Source organism: Aphidius gifuensis, linkage group LG3, assembly GCF_014905175.1.
Source record: "Aphidius gifuensis isolate YNYX2018 linkage group LG3, ASM1490517v1, whole genome shotgun sequence".
NCBI lineage: Eukaryota > Metazoa > Arthropoda > Insecta > Hymenoptera > Braconidae > Aphidius > Aphidius gifuensis.
In genome coordinates, this window is record NC_057790.1 from 4944014 (window position 1) to 4965237 (window position 21224).

The 21224-nt window shown below is 27.0% G+C and overlaps 5 protein-coding genes across 6 annotated transcripts in view; 2 read left to right on the forward strand and 3 right to left on the reverse strand.

Annotated features, from left to right (window-relative positions):
- The window catches only part of LOC122851596 (ephrin-B1), a 509511-nt gene extending 494224 nt beyond the window's left edge, over positions 1-15287 (reverse strand). Inside the window, exon 1 of one of the 2 annotated variants that reach the window (XM_044150938.1) lies at positions 15113-15287. In XM_044150938.1, coding sequence (XP_044006873.1) covers positions 15113-15172 — 60 coding nt within the window. In that variant the 5' untranslated portion in view covers positions 15173-15287. Of the gene's footprint in view, positions 1-1214; positions 4252-15112 lie in introns of those variants that run through there. The other variant, XM_044150939.1, reaches the window with a different exon arrangement.
- LOC122851597 (probable salivary secreted peptide) lies at positions 8463-10372 on the reverse strand. The gene has a single exon (XM_044150941.1). The coding sequence runs from the start codon at positions 10321-10323 to the stop codon at positions 9892-9894; it is 432 nt and encodes a 143-aa protein (XP_044006876.1). The 5' UTR covers positions 10324-10372; the 3' UTR covers positions 8463-9891.
- Positions 15288-15710: 423 nt separating the features above from the next.
- On the forward strand, positions 15711-17218 carry LOC122851606. The gene is made up of 3 exons (XM_044150944.1): positions 15711-16198; positions 16267-16444; positions 16693-17218. Exons 1-3 carry the CDS (start codon positions 16008-16010, stop codon positions 17053-17055), a joined length of 732 nt encoding a protein of 243 aa, XP_044006879.1. The 5' UTR covers positions 15711-16007; the 3' UTR covers positions 17056-17218.
- Positions 17106-19425, reverse strand: LOC122851605 (protein phosphatase 1H). The gene is made up of 4 exons (XM_044150943.1): positions 19249-19425; positions 18852-19109; positions 18013-18761; positions 17106-17914 (listed from the first exon to the last, which is right to left on the reverse strand). Exons 1-4 carry the CDS (start codon positions 19423-19425, stop codon positions 17659-17661), a joined length of 1440 nt encoding a protein of 479 aa, XP_044006878.1. The 3' UTR covers positions 17106-17658.
- Positions 19426-20114: 689 nt separating this feature from the next.
- Positions 20115-21097, forward strand: LOC122851607 (glutaredoxin-3). Its single transcript, XM_044150945.1, has 2 exons — positions 20115-20244; positions 20333-21097. The coding sequence occupies exons 1-2, from the start codon at positions 20195-20197 to the stop codon at positions 20949-20951; spliced, it is 669 nt and encodes a 222-aa protein (XP_044006880.1). The 5' UTR covers positions 20115-20194; the 3' UTR covers positions 20952-21097.
- The last annotated feature ends 127 nt before the right edge of the window (positions 21098-21224 follow it).

Below are 21224 nucleotides of genomic sequence, written 5' to 3' on the forward strand. Positions count from 1 at the left end.
CAATTACTTTTCATAAAATATTTACAAAATATAATCAACACAAACGTAGGAATAACGTTTGATGAAAATTTTGAATTTTTTTTTTTTTACTCTAAATATCTGCTAACTTTCATTGACATTGATGTTGAATAAAGTTTTCTAGTCTATATATACATACATTTGCTCGTGCTTCTCATTTGGCAATTAAGTATTTCAATCTCTAATTAAGTCGTATATACGCGCGTATAATTATAAAATTTTACTTTCATAGGATCGTCATTTCTACTTGAAAATATTGGGATGAGTATCAACAACTTTTGAGACCTACAAACTCTCCCAAACCTCTATTTTCATTTAAATATTTTCAAAGAATTAGTATATATGTTTTTTATAAATATTATTTTTGTAAATATTTCAATATTTTTATTTATTTATTCATTTCATTTCACAATTTCAAGATACAAAAATATAAGGAATCTACCAAATAAAAAAATGAGCGAAATGAAAAAAAAAAAATGAAGCAAAGATATTACCGGTTTTCAATCTTTCTTTCCAACTGTATAAACACGTGAACCCTTTTTTCCTTTCACTCAGCGATTTTTTTTTCTCGTCTACCTTCCGACCAAGGTGACTAAGATCATATAATCTACAAAATTCTGCAAAATATTTCGCAATAAAACTGTGAAAACTACAACTACTAAAGAAAACATAGAAAAAAATAAATAAATAAAAGAAATTGGTCGAGTGAACAAAGTATAGGTACGTGTGTCTATATATATATATATGAATTCCGAAGTGTGCAAAAAAATTTACAGTAAAAAAAAATATAAATAAAAAAAATTGGAGCAAGTGAGATGAATACTGGAAAGGGGTGATATCCGTATACCCTGTATTCTACGTCTGGCAAGGGAAAAAAAAAAAAGTAAAAAAAGAAAACCGTGTGAGATTCTGCAGAGCGTAAAACGACGTAAATTCTAATAGAGAAAATACGCAGATGTAAAGACATAACTCAAGACATTTATCCACTAAAACTTGAGGTATTTTCAATTTGTATTATGAAACATTTTTATTTCATGTTTTTTATTTTCTAACGTGATTACATGACTAGCTGTCAAAAATAATAAAATAATATGCTTGTGGTTGAAAAAAAAATTAAAAAAAAACGTCTATAATTTTTAATTTGTTTTTTATAATGTAACATATATAAATATTGATAATGAGAGAAAACTTCTTACTTATCAATGTGACCAAGTTGACCAAGTATTATAACACTTGAACGCACTTAATAAAATCACAATAATTATCCACGTGGTATGCTTGTAATATCAAATATCGCACAATAACCAAGTGACTTTTTTTTATATTTTTTATACTAAGAACAATGCAAACAATAATCACTCAAATAAATTCACCAACGTCGATGGATACAATAATCAAGATAAACACAACTATAGGCTAGTTTTACCACTCACAACACGTTTCTTGAATTGCAATAAAAACGAAGAAATAAAATAGCGTTGAATTCAAATCAAATAAACACTGTAGCAAAAGTAAACAGTTATAAAATAAAACCACTGAACTGATCACATATACAGCAAAAAACTGTATAAATAAATAAATAAAACACACGAAAAAGTAAGTTAATTCTCAAAAGCCGTACAGGTATATTGGCCCCCGCAGGTGTGGCCAAAGTCGGCAATTACGTTGGGGTATATCGATCGTCGTGCAAACCCTGGCAAAAAATAACGAGGACGATCGGAGTTAAAAAAACAAATACAAAAAAAAGGAAAAAAAAAAACGAGAATTCGTTGAAGCAGAGCGAAAAAAAATAAACAATTTATTCAACCACCCTAGAAACACATACCGGATGAATTAAAAAAAAAAAGTAACCAAAATTTAGTTTAATAGTTAAAATAAAAAAATAAAAAAAATTAATAATAAATATATATATTTATTACGAAAAAAAGTAATTGGAACAAGTTTTGTTAAAACGTGGTTTGGCAATCGGTGCACGTTCACGCGCCACGACGATTTGACAAATTAATTGATCCGTTAATTAATTAATCACAGGTTTGCAGTATATGCAACGTAATTAGTAACACACTTTATTGTTCTCGATTACTCTGGATGTTGTGTACACATATATACATGTAATCCAACTTTACGATCGCTTCGATGAAAACACTATCTCGTTGCAAGAGTATCTAGTAGGACCTCGATACCCTTTTTAGCACGCTTTTGCCACTAGTTAGTTTCAGAGTGTGTATTATATAAATTATGGAAGATAAATTATCCACAGGAAGTCACCTCTTAGCTACACACGTGTTCTCGTTGTTATATTGAGTCACGTGGTAAATGTTTTGTGAGACAAAAATTAAAAAACAACAGAGATATCGTAGTCACGAGGATATATATTTTCTTGTTGATGAGTGGTAATAGCAATAGATCTCAGCATAAGATTAGCTGGATAAATGGGTCCAACACAGAAGTGGACAGTGGTGTGGCCAAGCAAGCTACGTGAGTACCTTTTGCAGAAGCAAAATAAACGCGGATAAACATACACATACACTCACACGCAAACACACTTGGTATAGGCTTGTTGTCACCAACACAAAGTTACACTTCGACACAGAGACTTGGATATGGTGGAAGAAACTTTTGAGTAACCAAGCACACTTGCAAGGATAACAAAAAGAAATAAAGGATTGAAAAGAATATAAAAAATAAATAAAGGAAAAGACAAGACAGAAAAAGATGCAACGATTTTGCACCTTGTCTCACGCGGTAACTAGAGAACCGGTTGTTCACGTTGTACTCTACACGACGTTGCGTCTCTTATCACGTGCTTGCATGAGATTTTCTTTCTGCATAAAGCAACTTGCTAACTATGCAGGTATATCCTCAAGTCACTCTTTATTTTCTTTACTTTTTTTTATTTTCTCTTATCTCTTTCGTCTTAGTTTTTTACTTTATATTGCCTAGCTGTCTTTTTATTTTGTTTGACTTTTTTAATTCCCTCGGGCTTCGATATCGTTTTATCTCACTTTGTTAAACTCCTCTCGTAGACCCTTTTTGTAGAGTAATTTTGTCTCTAGGTTTTTCGCTATACGATCAATTGGTAGCCGTCGAAAAGTCCTCGAGGCAATGTGTTATTTATTTTTCCCTCCCTTATTTATTTTCTTCGTTGTTGACTTTTTTCTTTTTTTTTTTGCTTTTTAATTTGTATTACGTATCTGTATTTTTATATTTCTTATTTGATTTTTAATAGTATTTTTTTTATTTAACGATTTTTTAAATTATTTTTATTTCAAATAGAATTATTTTTATTCAGTTAGATTGCAATCGTTTAAATGTATTTTTTTTAATTATAAAGAAAGAAATTTTTAAATTCAACTGATAATACAATACAGAAAAAAGTCCTCGTTGAATTATTATCCTTCACTGTTCCCGCGAACTTTCTGATTCGTGTTGAATCGGCAATGATCGGCTTGCATTACCTGTGACCGGTTATTTCTCTCGATTGTTTGTGTACAGTCACGCAAAACAACAATCTATAAATCGTTGTATTTTTAATTTTATTCACTAGTCAGATAAAACAAACTGATGTTCGCTTAGAATTTCTTTAATGTAATTTATTTTATATCAACTCTTTACTTTTGATCAGTTATACTCAATCTCAATTTATTCGATTTCTAAATATCGACTCTGTTTTACCGATAAATGGTTAATCCAATACAAATGATTTTTTCAAAATCATGCATGTGACAAGGATCTGATATTTTTATATAGAGTTTTTTTTAATACACAGTGATTGAAATTAATCCAAAGAGAAAGAAAATTATCAAATGAATTCGATGCACAAAATATGCACTTGATTGTTATTAATTTTTTTTTTTTTTTCAATATATATAATTAGTAGAAAAAAAAAACCAATTTATTGTACACAAAAATTGTAAAATGATTCACAAAATTTTAATGTTAATAAATCACCTCGTTAAATGGACAAAAAAATTCAACACGGTTTCACCGGTTATTTGAATGATATAACCACACCACTTGTTAATTTATTTATATCAATTATTATTAGTCAAATTAATCATTAAAAATCTAATTTTTCATTTGATAATAAATTAATTAATGCTTTTTTTTTTTAATTATTATATTTTCAGAGAACGGAATTTGTTTACTTCGGCATTAAAAAGAATTCGCGTTTATTCACAAAAAAATATCGAACGTGCTCCCGTTCCGTGGCTGCTCGCACCTCCGTTGGCGGGCTTCGAATGACGGGCTTTTGCTTCTCTCCCTAAGCAACGGAGCGCGCGTTTCACAAAATTCCCCTTACTTCGCACTACGTCCCATCGACAAAGTTGAATTTTTGCCGGCTCCAGTGCGTCGATTCTCCAGACTTTGCGCAAGCGCGAATACTATTGTATACAATACAACTATATACCTGACAACGGTAAAAGCAACCCCCCGCGAATCCCAACTTCCGTAGTAGTACTTGACAGAAAGAAAAAAAAATAGACACCACGTCGTTTCGACCCACCCTATACTGGCGTCAGTCGCACATATGATGCTATTGCTCTATTCCCTTAGCTACATTGCAATAATGAGAGGAAATTTTTTTTTAATTTTTATTTTTAATTATATCTTGAATTAAAATACATCTGAATTTTTTATATATTTTTTTTTTTAATTATTTCGAATAAATTTAATTAAATATTTTACGGTATCAGAGTAAAATATATAATATTTAATATCAATAAATATATAGGTCATTGAATAATTAATTTTGTTAATAACTCGTTTATTATATATATTAAAAAAATGAAGCAATTATTATTTTATTTTGTTGCTGTAAATTAAAATTTGTTTGTAGATTTTTCAAGTATATCGTGTAAATGATATTTTATTAATTTATATAAAATATTTTTTTACCTTCTGATTTTAATAATTCAAAATACACTTTGTATATATGCTCGATCGATATTGCGTTGATTATCATAACTATTATTACGCATTATAAATAGGTAATAAGTGTATTATCATCGTTGTTGTAGTATTGGGTTATATGAAATATAATATAATAATAAAAAAAAAAATAAACATAATACATAGTTGACAAGTCATTTTACGTTACTTGATAATAATGTATTTATTTGCATTATTTTTTTCGTAATATTTCAGAAGTGTACACAGACACAATTAGTTACGACTATATAGCCTTTATAATGCGACATATAATATTATTAATGCAAAAATTAATCACCAGCACAGTGTGATAAAAAAGAAAAAAAGGAAAAAAAAAAACGAGTAAAAGAATGTACACCATTTTTATATAAATTTTATACATGTACTGAATATTATACTCTACTTTTTTAGAGTGAAAATAGACAGTCTACATAAAGTTTAGTTTTTAAACTGGCAACAAAATCGGGAAAGAAGAGTGTTCAACCGTTTTTCCACCGTTTAACTAGAATGAACGAGGAATACGGTGGTGAATCGAGTCGAAGGAAATTCAACTGAAAAAAAAAAAAAAGGATGCAAGAAATAAAGAGCAAGAAAAAAAAAGAAAAAATATATACATATATAAGAAAACGAAAAGGAATCAGGAAGAGACAATTCGATAACCGGCCAAAAGTTTTCAAACTACGTGATTTGAATCTGAGAAAAGCCAACACACAGCCTTGTTAGATGAGGATAGAGAGACTATATGGGGATGGCCAGTGTGTGTGACTAAAGTCGATCGCCTTGAGCCATTAAAGTCTCGTTATCTAAAAAGACTTTTAAAAGTGTAACACCGAATAGAAAGATAGTGGCAGGAAGAAACCCGACTCACTTTGGTTGGGCACAGTCAAGAAAGATCATATCAACGTTCTTGTTTATCGACTCTACTTGCTTGTTATGAATGCACATTTTTTTTTCTTTTTGCCATTTTTTTTTTTTTCTATAAATTTTTGAATTTATCAAATTTTTAATAACTAAAAATAATCAACAAATATAATATTATTTATAAATTTTATTTTCTTTATTATTATATTTAATTTTCAATCAAAATACTCATGTCAAACTGAGTATTTTGATAAACGAAGAGTAAAATGAAATATCATTCAAAATTGGTTAACTTGCTTATCATATTTTACCTCGATCAAATGAAATTTTGTCGCGTCCGTTTCACGCTCATTTATGAAAACTTTGTTTGGAAAACTCACTTTTATATACATATATTCAACTATCGGTGGTTGTTATGTGTATATATACTATAGCTCTGTTCAGTTGACTGTGTCAAGTAACCACGGTTTTGCGTTAACTTTATATATTCTCCTACTACTATTATAACAACAACAATAACAACAATATAGTCTGTCGCAAAATTTAAACAGTTTAATTTGGAAAATTATGGAATACTAGTGGCGAACAGGCCACCACCCATTTGCATATTATACATTTCACACTGATACATTTATGTGCCAGTACCATGCTTGGGTCCACACTCACTTCTGTCTACCCCCCTACTTCATTACTCTCACCTCTCTCTCTCTCTCTTCTCTTTTTCCCCTTTAACATTTGTGATTTTGTCGATACGGCCATTTGAACAATGTATGAACGCTGTTTTGGTTATTGAATCTTTTCAATATCATGCATGATTAATTAAATATAAAAAAAAAAAAGAAATTAATTTTTTATCATACTGCTCAATCATCATATTCATATTTTATAAAAAAAAAGTTTTTAAAAATTATATATAAAATTTAAAAGATAATAAATTTATCAACGATATATATAAAAAATTAAAATAAAAAAATAAATTGAGTTTATATTTTTTAAAAATATTTTTTAGACCTAAAGAAAATGCAAATATATTTATTATCATACTGATCATTAAAACTAATTCACTTATTATAATATTATTATTATATTTATCAAAACTGTAGTTAAATTTTTAAAAATAATGGTATACTTTATAAATTATATACAGCATTTAATACAGAATATTTATTGAAATCAAGTTCCTAACCTCTAAAATTTTATTCATGAATCTAAATAATTCTGTGAAACACATGAAAATTATAAATGGTTTATTTTTAAAATTAAACAATACAATGATGTTTAAACAATAAGTTTTATTTAATGTTGTTTTTATTTTTTTTATTAAAATTAATTATATATAAAATTTAAAAGTTATTTTCACGATTATCAATTTCAATAGAAAAATAAATTTGTTTATATTTTTTTAGAGATTAAATATTTTTTCAACAGACCTAAGGGTTGGTAAAATGTGGGATAAAGGTGGTGGTCATGTGTTGGTTTACTAAATAATTTAAAAAGAGCTCTACCCACGCGGGAATTGGTGTCAGAGTTGCGTTTTTTTTTTTTTTTTTTTTTTGTTTTTTATATATAGATATATATATTCAGCACGTATATACCAAAACGTCTTTTCTTCCTATTTTAGTTCAGCATACACGTATACACATATAATAAGCAAGAGCGTGACTTTTCTTATGCTATTCCACACGTCCGAGTATTGAACTTTCTTGGTGGTGATTAAATATTTAATGTTTACGATCGATGAAACACGCTATACTATCCATCTATCTCTATGTCTGACTGACGCGTCGGTCTTTTCTACTAGTTACATGAGAAAAAAAACTGCTTTTGTAAAAAATTTTGTAAACTTTTCATTGACGATTCTCTTTGATTTCCTCAATCATCAAGATATTTGAAATAATTTGTTTCGTTTTATTTTTTTACTTAAATACAAAATCCAGATTTTATTCAAGAATAATTTATTGATAAAAAGGTTTATCAAAGATTCACGGTCGATTTGATGAGACCTTTGAAAATGTCAATGGATCGTGCTCTTTATAAAATCACAAGTATGTTGCATGTAACTATATGTCATATCAATGCAACCCTAGATTGTCTGATAGCTTGATTATATATATGCTATATCTGACTTATGTCGCCAAGTTTTTCACTGGTGGCATGTTGACTTTAGCAACAAAATAAATAACAAACAAACAAACAATATATTAAAAAATATACGATGTTTAAAATATTTTTTTATTTATTAAATATATCAGTTAATATGTATCCATTTATATTTAAGTAAATTTCAACTATTCAAATAAAAATGAACCATAAAAAATGTATATACTTTTATATTATGTATAAAAAAATGAATAAAGTATATATTATTTTTTTTTTTTTTTCATAAAAATACCACTTGTAACTATTAAAATCCTCTTTGAAATTTTCCATTTTCTTGGTATAATACTTGTATATTCTACAGTGAATATAAATGAGAACTCAATTCATAAACTACAACCTATGCACGTTTTATATATCTGAATATATGTATTATACGTTTGTTGAAAAAAGTATAGAAAAATAAGATAATAATAACAATAATAATGATTGTGATAAAAAAAAAAAAAAAAATGTAAATAAATAATAGAAAAATTTACTTTGGAAATAAAGAAATCGAGCAATGAACAATCAACTTTTTCAGAACAGTATGACGTTGACCTAGTTTTCTCTCATCTACTAAATTTTGACAAAAGAAAAAAAAAATAATAATAATAAAAAAAATAAATAAAATGGGTGACTGGGTAGGTGGAAGTTTTTTTTTTTTTTTTTATTATTATTATTATTATTATTATTTTTCACTTGGCCCTTGCTTGCACTGCCATCGTGGAACCCAATCTTCTTCAGTTCTTCCGTTTACCACCCACCTCCCGACAATTCGGTAGAATAGAGTCCAAATAAAGATGAAAATGTGGAACGAGAAAAGTACGCGCCCCGAGAGAAGACAGAGTTACCCAATCGTCGAGAAGATAAACTTTTTCGTTATATAGACAGAACCAAGTTTTCACAGTTCGTACCATCATGTTCGCGCGAACCAACGATTTATGTATTAATTTTTCCCACCCAAGATTTTCCAATCTTCAATTATTCAAGAATTTTCACAAAATAACAAGTTACCAAGTTAATGACATTCTTACAATTCTCTGTAGTCAATTGATTTTTTATTTTTTTATCTTTTTGTTTTATTTTTAAAAAAATTTTCATGCAATAATTTTTTATTAAATTATTATGTAGTAGTTGAAAATATAACAATGTTTTATTTTTGTAAAAATACAAATCAATATTGTTCATTTATAGAATGCCCTAGACGCTGACCTGTTTAATTAATTAATTAATTTTTTTTATTTTAGAATTGTGTTTATTTTTAAATGAAAACTTTAGTTGTTTTTTTATTTTATTTTTAAATAAAAATACTGCCATAACTGTTTGACGTTAACCCATTGATTTTATACAAGAGTTAAATAAAAAACCTGGCTATATTACAACATTCTATAAATAAAATTCGAACTAAAAGAAACGCCCTTTAGCTAGAAGATATTATCAACACTACAAGGTATATTTCAAGTTGCAATATATAGACCAAAAATTAATAATTTATTCGATGACGTTTGTTGATTTTTTTTTTCTAGTATAAAAATACACTTTAGTTTATAAACAGTTTGATATCAATATAAATAAAACAATTACTCAACTAATAATAAAAGTAGAATTTTTTTCAGTTTTTTTTTTTTTTTTTATATGTTATATTTGCAGTAACTGAATTGATATATTTGAACAACAAAAAAAATAAGATAAAATAAGATATCAGATAATATTTATTCAAAAAAAAAAAAAAAAAAAAAAAACACTTGTTAATATTTGCCAATTAAATAAAAATAATTTTCACATTTGAAAAAATAAAGAAATAAATATTGCAATATTTGCCCATTAAAATACACAATTTAATTATTTTTTTTTTCTCTTTTAAATTTGCATAAATTTAATATTTAAATTTTCCAAAATTTGATGATTTTTATCAAATTTTTATTATAAAAATATTTTTTTTTAATTTCTAGAGTAAATTAAGACGACAAAGTTGATGCCATGACCTCTTTGACTTTTGAATTTAATTGTGACATTGCTGCCACCAGGACCACCCTTGATAATTGAAGGATATGCACCATTTCCATTAGTTTTTTGATCACAAGCTAAAACTTGAGTTATTCTTTCGTATCTACTAACGTTGAAGTTTTTTTCAATACTAGTTATTTGAGCCCATGATGAAGTCTTGACAATAGACTGCTGAAGAGTCAAACGATCACCAGGTAATCGACTACCAGCAATCAAATGATGTGATTTATTTGATGAATTACCAAGACAACCACCAACAGCATATGGTGCTGGACGATAGTAAGAATTTTGTGTTTGTGGTAACCAAGATGCAACACTGATTGCGACCAATAAGGCCAAAATTAATAATGAACTTTTGGACAACATTGTAACTCTTTAATCACAACACTTGTTTGTATGCTCAAACCGAGATGCGGCTTGCTACTTATATACCCAAGTGTTTCTTATCAAGTCTTTATCAATAATATATGGCGTCATAATTGTAAGAAAAGCTGATGAGTCAACTGATGACAATCTTGATAATAATTAATATTGCAATCTTTTATCAGTAATCAGTATGATTATTTTATAACATTAGATCATTTTTTAATATATATTTTAAATTTATCAAATATCTCTTTGATTTAAAATTATTAAAAATAAACTGATGATATACATCAGTATAAATTCACGGGAATAAATAAAAATAATTGGGTAGATAAAAAAGATGAAAAAAAAAAAAAATACCAGGTAAAACTCTGTAATCATATCATTCTCTCATTTTTTTTTGTATTGATTACAGATTAAATTGTACACAATAACAACAGCTTATGTACACAAGCTTATTCAGTTGTAATAATTATCATTACCATATTTAAATTTTATATTTTTAATATTATTGATGCTTTATGCTGGTATACATAAACATGTTGATACGTAGCAAGTGAGTCACAGAGGACAAGTATCAAGTCAAGGGGCTCTTGGGTTTGTTTGCTCAGATGCTTGTTAGCTGCTTGAACACCCAGTATATATACAGTATATACAACATGTACAATGTCAGTTTATATTACCTTCAAATATACAATGTATACAACAACACGCAAAATTTATAAACCTAACCACCTGGGTTTTGTTTTTTTTTGACTTGTTTTCATTAAAGTCATTTCTTTTTGCATTATGTTGATGATTAATAAACAAAAATGAATAATAATGATAACATAAATATATACCTACATATCAAAGTAACCATATATTTTAATAAATTTGTGTTAATTTTCTCAAAATTAGATAGAAAAAAATAAATCAAATAACAAAAACATTAATTCTATACAAATATTTTGATGTCTCTTGTGCACCAGTTATTTTGAATTTTAGTATCATGTACATTGTATATGTATATGTATATATTATGTAGAAATGAACAAACGTTGTTCAGTGCAATGTTAATTAACTGCAAAGCAGCTTGCATGAGAGGCAAGAATCATGCTACTCATGCTTATTCGTTGAATGGAGGCCACTGATATGCTCAAAACCACCACGAATGGGCAATGAATGCCAGGCACGGTCTTGCTATTCCTTTGGTCCAAATCTACAAATCCCTCTATTTTCTCTTCTAGCTATTACTATACTCCTCTCTCCTCTTGCTCTTATATTATACCTCAACCCGAAGAACTTCTCAGTTCAGCTTTCATTTGGCAAAATACCAGCCTTGTTGCCTCTGATTTTACTTACAGACAAATTCTAGGCACAGTATACTTTAGAAATGCTTATATGTGTATATATGATACATGATGTGTATAGAATTCAATGCTAAAATTATTCCTGCTATTTGTAATGTAATGCATGTATTTTGAATTTATAAATGTATTAATTTTCAACTGGTACCCGGTGACTTAATAATTCGTTTTCAAGGAAACACATATAAACACGTCACATTTCATTGCTATATACTTTTGTTATCATAAAAACCAAGTACATGACAAGAGATTAGTGAGAATTAATTTATCACTGTCAAGTGAGTGTTTGTTCGATTAAACTTTTTTTATTATTAAAAAAAATATGATGATTCTAGAAAATTTTTCAATTTACAGCTGATTATTATCACAGAAACTTGTGAAACCGAATAATTTTTTTTTTTTCCTCTACACTTATCTCTAAAGAAAATTTAAAAAAAAAAAAACCTCTTCTTCAATAAACAATAGCAGAAAAAAAAATACATTATTATCTTTCCTCATATATTATTAAAAATCATGAAAAAAAATTTTTTTCACCATTATTCTAGATAAAATTTTTTATTTTTAAATATATAATATGTGATATTCTTGAACACACCAGTTTACGATAGACATTAACGGCCAAAATGAGAAAAATTGTTCATTGCACATGCATTTTATACGAGAGCACATTCCATGACGATGCAGGAAAATGCTTTTTCATTCAATCTTTTTAGTATAGCCATTAAAATGGAAATTTCTTATTCTATACACAAATATGGAAGAGAAATAAAAAAAAAAAAAGATATTGAATGAATGACGTTAAAGGTAATCGTTTACGTATCAATAAATTGACAAAGATGTCAAAAATATTTTTAAGTATCATATATAAATTTAATAAAAATAATAATAACAATAATTTAATATTTAAATAATTTCATGACATTATTTGATATGTATTTTAGAGTCTTGTGTATTATAGCAGGAAATAGAAACTTGTGATCATTCACTTGGAAGACAGTGTAAATACATCAGAGACTGAGTTGAGAAGCATCAGAGAGGTAGATTGATATATACAGAATGAGTAGACAATGAATGAGGTGACAATCGTATGCGAATCGTGAATGTGTAAAGGAACGACAATACTGAAGACCGTGGATGTGTAAACAATTCCCCGGACAATTAGGATACGTTTGTCCTGTGTATCTCGAGGACTTGTAACTAACTTAGGCAACTAATATATATATACATCAGTTGTTTCTTCATCTATATAGATACTCAGTTCTATTCTCAAGCTATATATATAAATACATTGTATAACGTCATTATATGTATTATCATGTAAAGATATATGTGTATATCATATGAAGTTCATAAACGAGTGATAGATAGACATACGAGGAAATAGTATCATCAACCGTGAAACTACCTTGACATAAACGATTTACACAGCCAATTGTTGCTGAAAACTATATACATGATTAAATGCATAAATTAAACAAGTTGTTTATGTTTAGAAAATATAAATTGCTATTGCATGTTTAAACTCATTAACATATGAGATATATTTTAATCAATTGAATCAGTCAATTGAATTTACAATATACATCAGTAAATAAAATAAATAATTTTCAATTTTAAATGCTTTTTCTAGAATGATAAATATACTGGATAATATTACAATCATTTGAAGATACTTTTAATTCAACTATTTCTATTTTTTTTTTTTTGTTTAATTTAATTTAGTCCGTTTGAGTTGAACAAAAAAAAATAAATAAATAAAAATAAAAAATCCTCAATGCGACCAACGTATTTACAAACAACTTTGTAATGTCGTTATTTATTTTTTTTATCATCCAGTTTTTAAATGACTCGATACAAATACATCATAATCACAATTAATAAAAAAATAACATGTAAATTTGTTGCAAAGATGCACCATGTTTTCTATTTGTTTTGTTTTTATTAATGTGGAAAATTGAAATATATATGTATTTGCAATAAAGATACCCAGGTGTTTGAGATAAAAAAATGAAGACATGTACAACCGAGAAAAGCTGAAAGCTGCTGTAATCCCATGGGAAGAATTTAACAGCGAGTTTCAATTTAAACTCCACTTATGATTATCTATCAGAGCCAAAGGGGATCTGCAGTATGTTTTTATACCAATTAGAAAAAAAAAAGGTGACATGTAGGCTTTGCTACTTGCCAAAATATAAAACGACTGATTGCCATGGGGGATTACGAAGAATAAAATACAATAAAATGATATAATAATAATAAAAATAAATATTTTTTGGTAGCTTGAAACATATTGGGGCAAATGCTTCAACCAGGAAACCATCTAAAAGTTTTTTAACGATGATGTATGATGCCCACACCAAGGCAAGCCCTATGTCGATTGAGGGTGTAAGTCAATCTCTTTTATTTTTATTTACTTTTTTTTTTTTGGCATTCACTGCCAGTTCCAATAATTGTATATCGACCTGACTCTAAGTCAAGTAGCCTTGTTACAACCAATAACTATTGAAAATTTATTCACCTGATAAAATATTTATAATTTATGGCTTGTAAGCATATTTCGTATTTTATTATTTTTCATTTTAATTTTATCCATTAATTAAAAGTACCTGCACAAAAAACTTTATATATAAAAACAGTATAATGGTAAAATATTCAATATAAAAATAATAATGTAACTCACGTGTTAAAAATCAAATTAAAATATTTACTGTAAAAACAGCTAATTAAATCAAGAATTAAAAAAAATAATTCTAGAATTCGTTGTATACAACTAAAATATTTTAGAAGTACTCAACGATGTTGTAGTCTATTTATTTATTTTTTTTTTCACTCAAAGTGCGCACCAAAACAAAAGATGTATAAATGCGTGTGTGTGTGGTGTGTGTATGTGACCGACGCTCACACATACATGCGCACACGCAACGCAGTATTTTCAAGGGAAAAAAAAAAAAAAACTGATATAATTAATCAAAAATATGTAATTAATCAGAAATTAATAATTTTTGAATTCAATGGAAATAGAATTGGAATGAATATGAGGAAAATAGAACAATAATTCACGTAAATAAAAGAAAAAAAAAAAATGAAAAAATTATTCAACTAACGGCTATTGAATGGCCCCCCACAAACGCCGAAAAAAAAAAAAAATAACAAGAAAAGATTTTAATATTTTTTTACGCACGTAATTTTTTTTTTCAAGCTAATATAATGATATAATTTTCTAAACACATTAATTCGCATTTGTAATTTAAAAATAAAAAAAAAAAAAACAAATAATGTAATTGCGTATGACGTCACTAATTTATGTGACGCTCCAAAAAAAAAAAAAAAAAAATCACACCATCTCCCATCAACATCAGAAATTTAGAAATATTATTTTCAGCAAAAATATTAAATAGAATTAGTAAAAATAAAAAGAAAAAGAAGAAAGCAATACATACAATACGAGTAAATAGGATACAGGACACAGCAGCAGGTTTCAACAGCAAACAATTCATCATAATTTATGAAGATAATGAGGGATTTTTTCATTCTTGATACAATTTTTTATACACTTTTTAATATTAACGTTCAAATTATTACAATTATTTAATTGATTCAAGTCTATAAATTATATATAAAACTGATTAAAATATTAGACATCCGTCCCACTTGAGAGATGAAACGCACTGTGACGTAAAATGGCCGCGAGCAATTAATTTTCTATTTTTTGCAAATCAGGTGGTGGGGGGATCAAAAATCAAAACCCCATAAATTGGCCAAAAAATAAAGCGCGCGAATAATTTGAATCTCAAAACAAAAAAAATTAGTAGCTAAAAAATTAAATTAATAATAATTATTTAATAAATTAACAAGTCAATAAATAAATTAATTGAATAAATAATTAATTAAACAGTTAACACCGATAAATTATTTTTTTTTAATAGGAAATTAAATTTAATGGATTAAAAGATTTAATTTAATTAAAACCAATTTAATTTTAATTGGACTTCAAGATTTTAATGAAAATTAAAAAAACATTGCCTTGGTAACGATTGTGTTTGTTGTAAAAATGTTTTAATATAAAAAATAAATGAGCCAATAAGAAATTGAATAAAAATCTCAGTCAACTGTACAAATTATTATTTTTTTTTTTTATAATAGGAAAAATTTTAGCCTTTTAAAAACTTTTTTTTATATTGATGATTTGAAAATAAATTTGTAAAACGAGTGGCGTCATCTTTCCCAGGTTTCACAAGGAAAATCTGGAAATCTACAATGGAAATAATGAAAAGCTATTGATTTTATTTTTAAAATTTTATAATAATTTTTTTTTTTTTTTTTTTGATAATAAATATGGATAGTTTGATGAATCTTCAGTTGGTTTATCAACACATATATGAAGATTTAAATATTCGAATTTATGGTAAACCTGATGAGACCTGGAATGATGTCACAAAGTATTGCCTCAATAATTTACCAATTTCTTTGTTCAAAATTACTGATTGGTATTTAATTGGATACTTCATCATAGGAATTATCATTATGTAAGTTGAAAATAATATTTTGTTTTAGTTTATAATATTTAATAAATCAAATGTTAACTTTTATCTAGAATATTTTGTGGAATAATTCGAAAAATAATTAGCAAAAAATTTATGAGAGTTCCTGAAGCCATCGTTGAGTCTACAACTTTAAATTGTGAGACATTGAGAAATCAGGAAGACAGTCAAATATCATTGGACTTGACTCAATTGGTTGGGAAACCTCTTGAAATATCAGAAAACATTCACGTAATTCTATTTATTCTGTTCAACTCTCTGCTATATTAAAGTCGTATTTCATATATTTGTTTACTTATTTTTTCTTTCAATTTCAATATAGATTTTTTTAGTGCATTTAAATTGCAATTTGATATTATTTATTTAATTTTCTTTTTACTAAAAAAAAAAAAAAAAAATCTTGACTGATACGTTTAAAATGACTTTAATAATCAGAGAGTAACAATTTTTAACAATATAAAATATTTTATATTTAATAGAAAACTTGGATAACTACGAATAATCAAAATTATCAAAAATTATACGTTTTAACTGTTGATGTTGATGCATATAAAAATCCATCAGCAAAAGTAAGTGAAATATTCGATGATCCAATTGACAGTAAATCACAAATAATGTTTGAAGCACAAAATTTAATTGAAGATATAATAAATGAATTAGAATTGTCGTTTAAAAATGATAAGATAACTGGTAAATCAATATTTGATTCAACATCATTAAATCTTGATTTTAATAATAAATCAATAAACTCACATACTGAACATCGTAAACTAGGATCAAAAATTCCATTACGTGTTGTTTCACGTCATCGATTACATTCAAATAAATTGGATATTCAATAAATCTTGAAAATTTTAATACATTTAATTACACGCCAATTACCAAGACAATATTTTTAGTGTGCTTTTTTTATACTACTACTTTTTTTTTTTTATATATAATAAAAACAATTTTAATTATTTATTTTTATTTCTTATTGTTGAAAAATAAAATATCATATTTGTATTTTTAATATTTACATATTTAATCAATCATATATATAGTCGTGCTTTACAAGTTAACCGACGTAAATAATTTAGCTTATGAAAACCATATTTAATAATTTTTCAATTATTTATTATCTATGAAATAATAATTATGCTGCCAAGAAAAAAAATAAAAAAAGGCATTCATTAACATATTTTTTGGTTCTAAATTAATATATTAAATTGATAAATGTAAAATGGAATGTAATATGGATGAAAATTCATTTTATAAATCACACTTTTTTTTGTAGACTATTGAATGCAAGAATTTTTAAACTATTGTTAAGCAATATATCTTACTGTTTGTTTCATTTTCATAAAATTTAATTATTTGGCAATGTGATGGATTTTACTGATTTCTTTGTTTTAAATTAAAAATTTTAAAAAAAAGTTGAAATAATATTATTAATAATAATAATGTTAAGTAGAATTATTTGTCGATGCAACTGATCCATCATTAGAATATCTTCTTTCTTGTAAATTTGTTTTTACCCATTGTTTATGTTCACATAAATATGGATAAATTGGAATAACAGTGACACTGATATCATCAACAGATGCCATTGGTACATATCGATCATCAGTTTCTTCTGGGTTTTCAGGTTTACCTCGCCAAATTCTTCCAATCAATCGTCCTCTTGCTGCTTGTACTAATTCTTGAGCAGCCATTGTCAGTCTAATTAAATAAATAACAAAGTTTTAAATATACATTAATAAAAAATTTCATTATTCTGTTGATATTATTGTTAAATATTATTTTAATCATTATTTTACCTATACTCTAAAGATGGTGTATCAGGTGCAAGTATTTTTCTAAGAATACTACCTGCATCTTTGTCTGAAACAACATCCCATAATCCATCAGTTGCAATAATAATGCAATCTCTCTCAGTAAGTTCATAGTCTTCAAGTTTAATACATTGTATTTCTGGTTTTGATAATAAAAATGGTTTTATATTTAGGCCAGTATTAGCTGCTTTAAGTCCATGATCACCAAAACCTCGAGTAACACCAATGGTACCCATTACACGACTTCTTTTTCCATGACCAGATACAAGAGGCATACGTAAATCTACATGTGTCAATATTTTATATGCCCAACCAGTCATAAATGGCTCTCTATACAAAACCATACTACCTAGTTCTTTTGGAACTGGACGTTTTCTAAATTCTAATGGTGTAAAATGTGATTTTAATAATTCACTTGCTTTCAATGAACCAAGTGCTCGTACACGATCTGATTCTGAATCTGGTGTATGATCAGTTGTGATGGCACGTTGATCATCACCATAAACAAGCACAGCTCTTGAATCACCAGCTCCAGCAGCATAAAGATTACCATTTAAAAATAATATTGTAATTGCTGTACATCCACCACCACCATTTTGAGCTTGATGTTCTACTATGTGATCCATTTGTCGGTATGCCAATTCAATAGCTCCAGTTACTAAATCTTTGGCATTTATAAAATTTTCTTCACTATCATTAAGCAACATATGGCCAGGTATAGCTTGTAATTTTTCCTAAAATCATAATTTGTATAATATAAATATTATGTATCATCATTATTAGTTAAAAGTAAAATAAAATAGTAAATAAAATTTAAAAATTACTAAAATAATTCGATGAAGATGTAGTCTAGATGTGAGAGCAACTTGGTATCCAGCATGTCCATCAAATATGGAAAACATAATATAAGGCAAAGTTATATCACTATCAGGTAGCTGAAGATCTCCTCTTGTTGCTGCTGCTTGATCTTCATTCCATGTTGATTTACCAGCATTAATACATTCTGCATATCCAGCACACCATGGCAAACGACTTAAATCTCTTGGAACAATAATAGGCCTTACTTTGTGATCAGCACTGACCTAAAAAAATAAAATAAAACAAAAAGATAATAATAAAAATAATGTTGTTTAATTTATTTCAATTGATATCAATAGTTATTAATTGATGGATATTTATTTATTTATTTTTCCTTGTTACGAACAGTTGAACAATAATTACCTGTGTTTCTTCCTGGGTTAGACCTAGAAAACTTGGTCGACTGTATGGCTTAGCTTCAACTTCAATGACATTATTATAATCTACAGAAACTTCATTTTCTAAATGATTACTATCTTGTAAACCAAGCTCACTACCATTAACGGCATTAATGAATGCTGATTTAAAACGGTTCAACATCTTGATATATAATATTATGCAATTTTATTAATTATTATTCATACACAATGGAAGTTTATGTACTGATTATTGTATGTGTTGGTTTTATTAAATATGAAAATATATTTAGATGTTATCCTTGTTACTTTTATGATTCACAAAATAAATTTAATCTTGTTGACTTGAATATATTTTGGTGTGGTTTTTTTTTTTTAGTTTTCTGGTATATTTTTAACTGACTGGATTTATCAAGATGATAATTTTTTTCTGTTTATGTTGTTTTATAATTGGTGGAAAAACATTTACGAGAATTCAAGTCAGCTGTCAATTATACACTCATTGAATTATTTATTGTATCTGCATTTCCACACAGTATTTTTTTCAACTTCATTTGTTGGTTGATATACAGTAAATATCCATGTAGGCACTGATTACATTTTTCTAGGAACCGTGTGTGTATAATCATTTATTATTTTTATTTTTGATAGATTATTCACACCTGTGCTGGGTTACTGTGTGTCATTTTCGAAAAATAATAAATATAATAATTCAATACAATTGAAATAAAAACTACACACACACACACACACACACACGACAATAAAAAAAAATCTATAAAGGCAATTTTCATTGTTATGCCTTTTGCAAACTTTTGCAGTGAAAACGCTACTTAAAATCGACGCCATCTTGCCGCTACATCTTGGTATCAAACTCCAAAACGTTAAAAAAAAAATACAATATTTATTAACAAAATAATAAGTTAACATTTATTTAGCAATCAACAACAATCATGTCAGTAACAAAGATAGAAAATACCAGTGATCTTGATGCATTTTTGAAGTAAGTTGTACTTAAATTAAAATTATTATTATTATTATAAACAAAAACTACAATTGACTAAATAAAATATTTTATTTCATACCAACAGGTCAAAAGATATTTTGGTAATTCATTTTTATGCACCATGGGCAGAACAGTGTACTCAAATGAATGAACTTATTGATGATTTATCAACAAAAGATTCGTATAAAGGAATAAAATTTGCCAAAGTTGAAGCTGAAGAAGCTCCTGAGCTTTCAATAAAGTACAAAGTATCAGCAGTACCAGAAATTATATTTGTTAAAAATTCAGATGTTATTGACAGAGTAACTGGTGCACATCCAGCTGTACTAGGTGAAAAACTTAAAAAATATTTAACACAACCAGTAGAATCGACATTGACCAAGACCAAGCCATTGAGTGGAGACGAAAGATTAAAGCAATTGATTAATCAAGCTAAATGTATGCTGTTTATGAAAGGAAATCCCCAGGCTCCAAGGTGTGGTTTTTCCAGGACAATTACTGGCATTCTAGACGGTCTCAATATTGACTATCAAACATTTGATATTCTTGAAGATAATGATGTCAGAGAGGGATTAAAAAAATTCAGCAATTGGCCAACATATCCACAACTGTATCTTGATGGTGAGCTTCTTGGAGGCTTGGACATTGTTAAGGAAATGAAAGAGAATGGTGAACTTGAAGAAATGCTTCCAAAAAAAAGCTAAATAATTATCAAATTAAATGTAAATTTGTTACATCTCGATTAAGAATAAATAAATTGGGGTTTTTTTTTTATCTAAAATTTCATCAAACTTGTGATTACTTTATGATAAACATACTCTGATTTAAATAAATAAATTATTAAAAACTCAAAAATTATTTTGTCATTTTTTGTAAATTTATATGGACACGAAATATCAAGACAAATGAAAATTTAAATAATTAATCTATTATTAATAAAAAGTATTAATTGGAAGTTAAAAAAAAAAAAAACAACA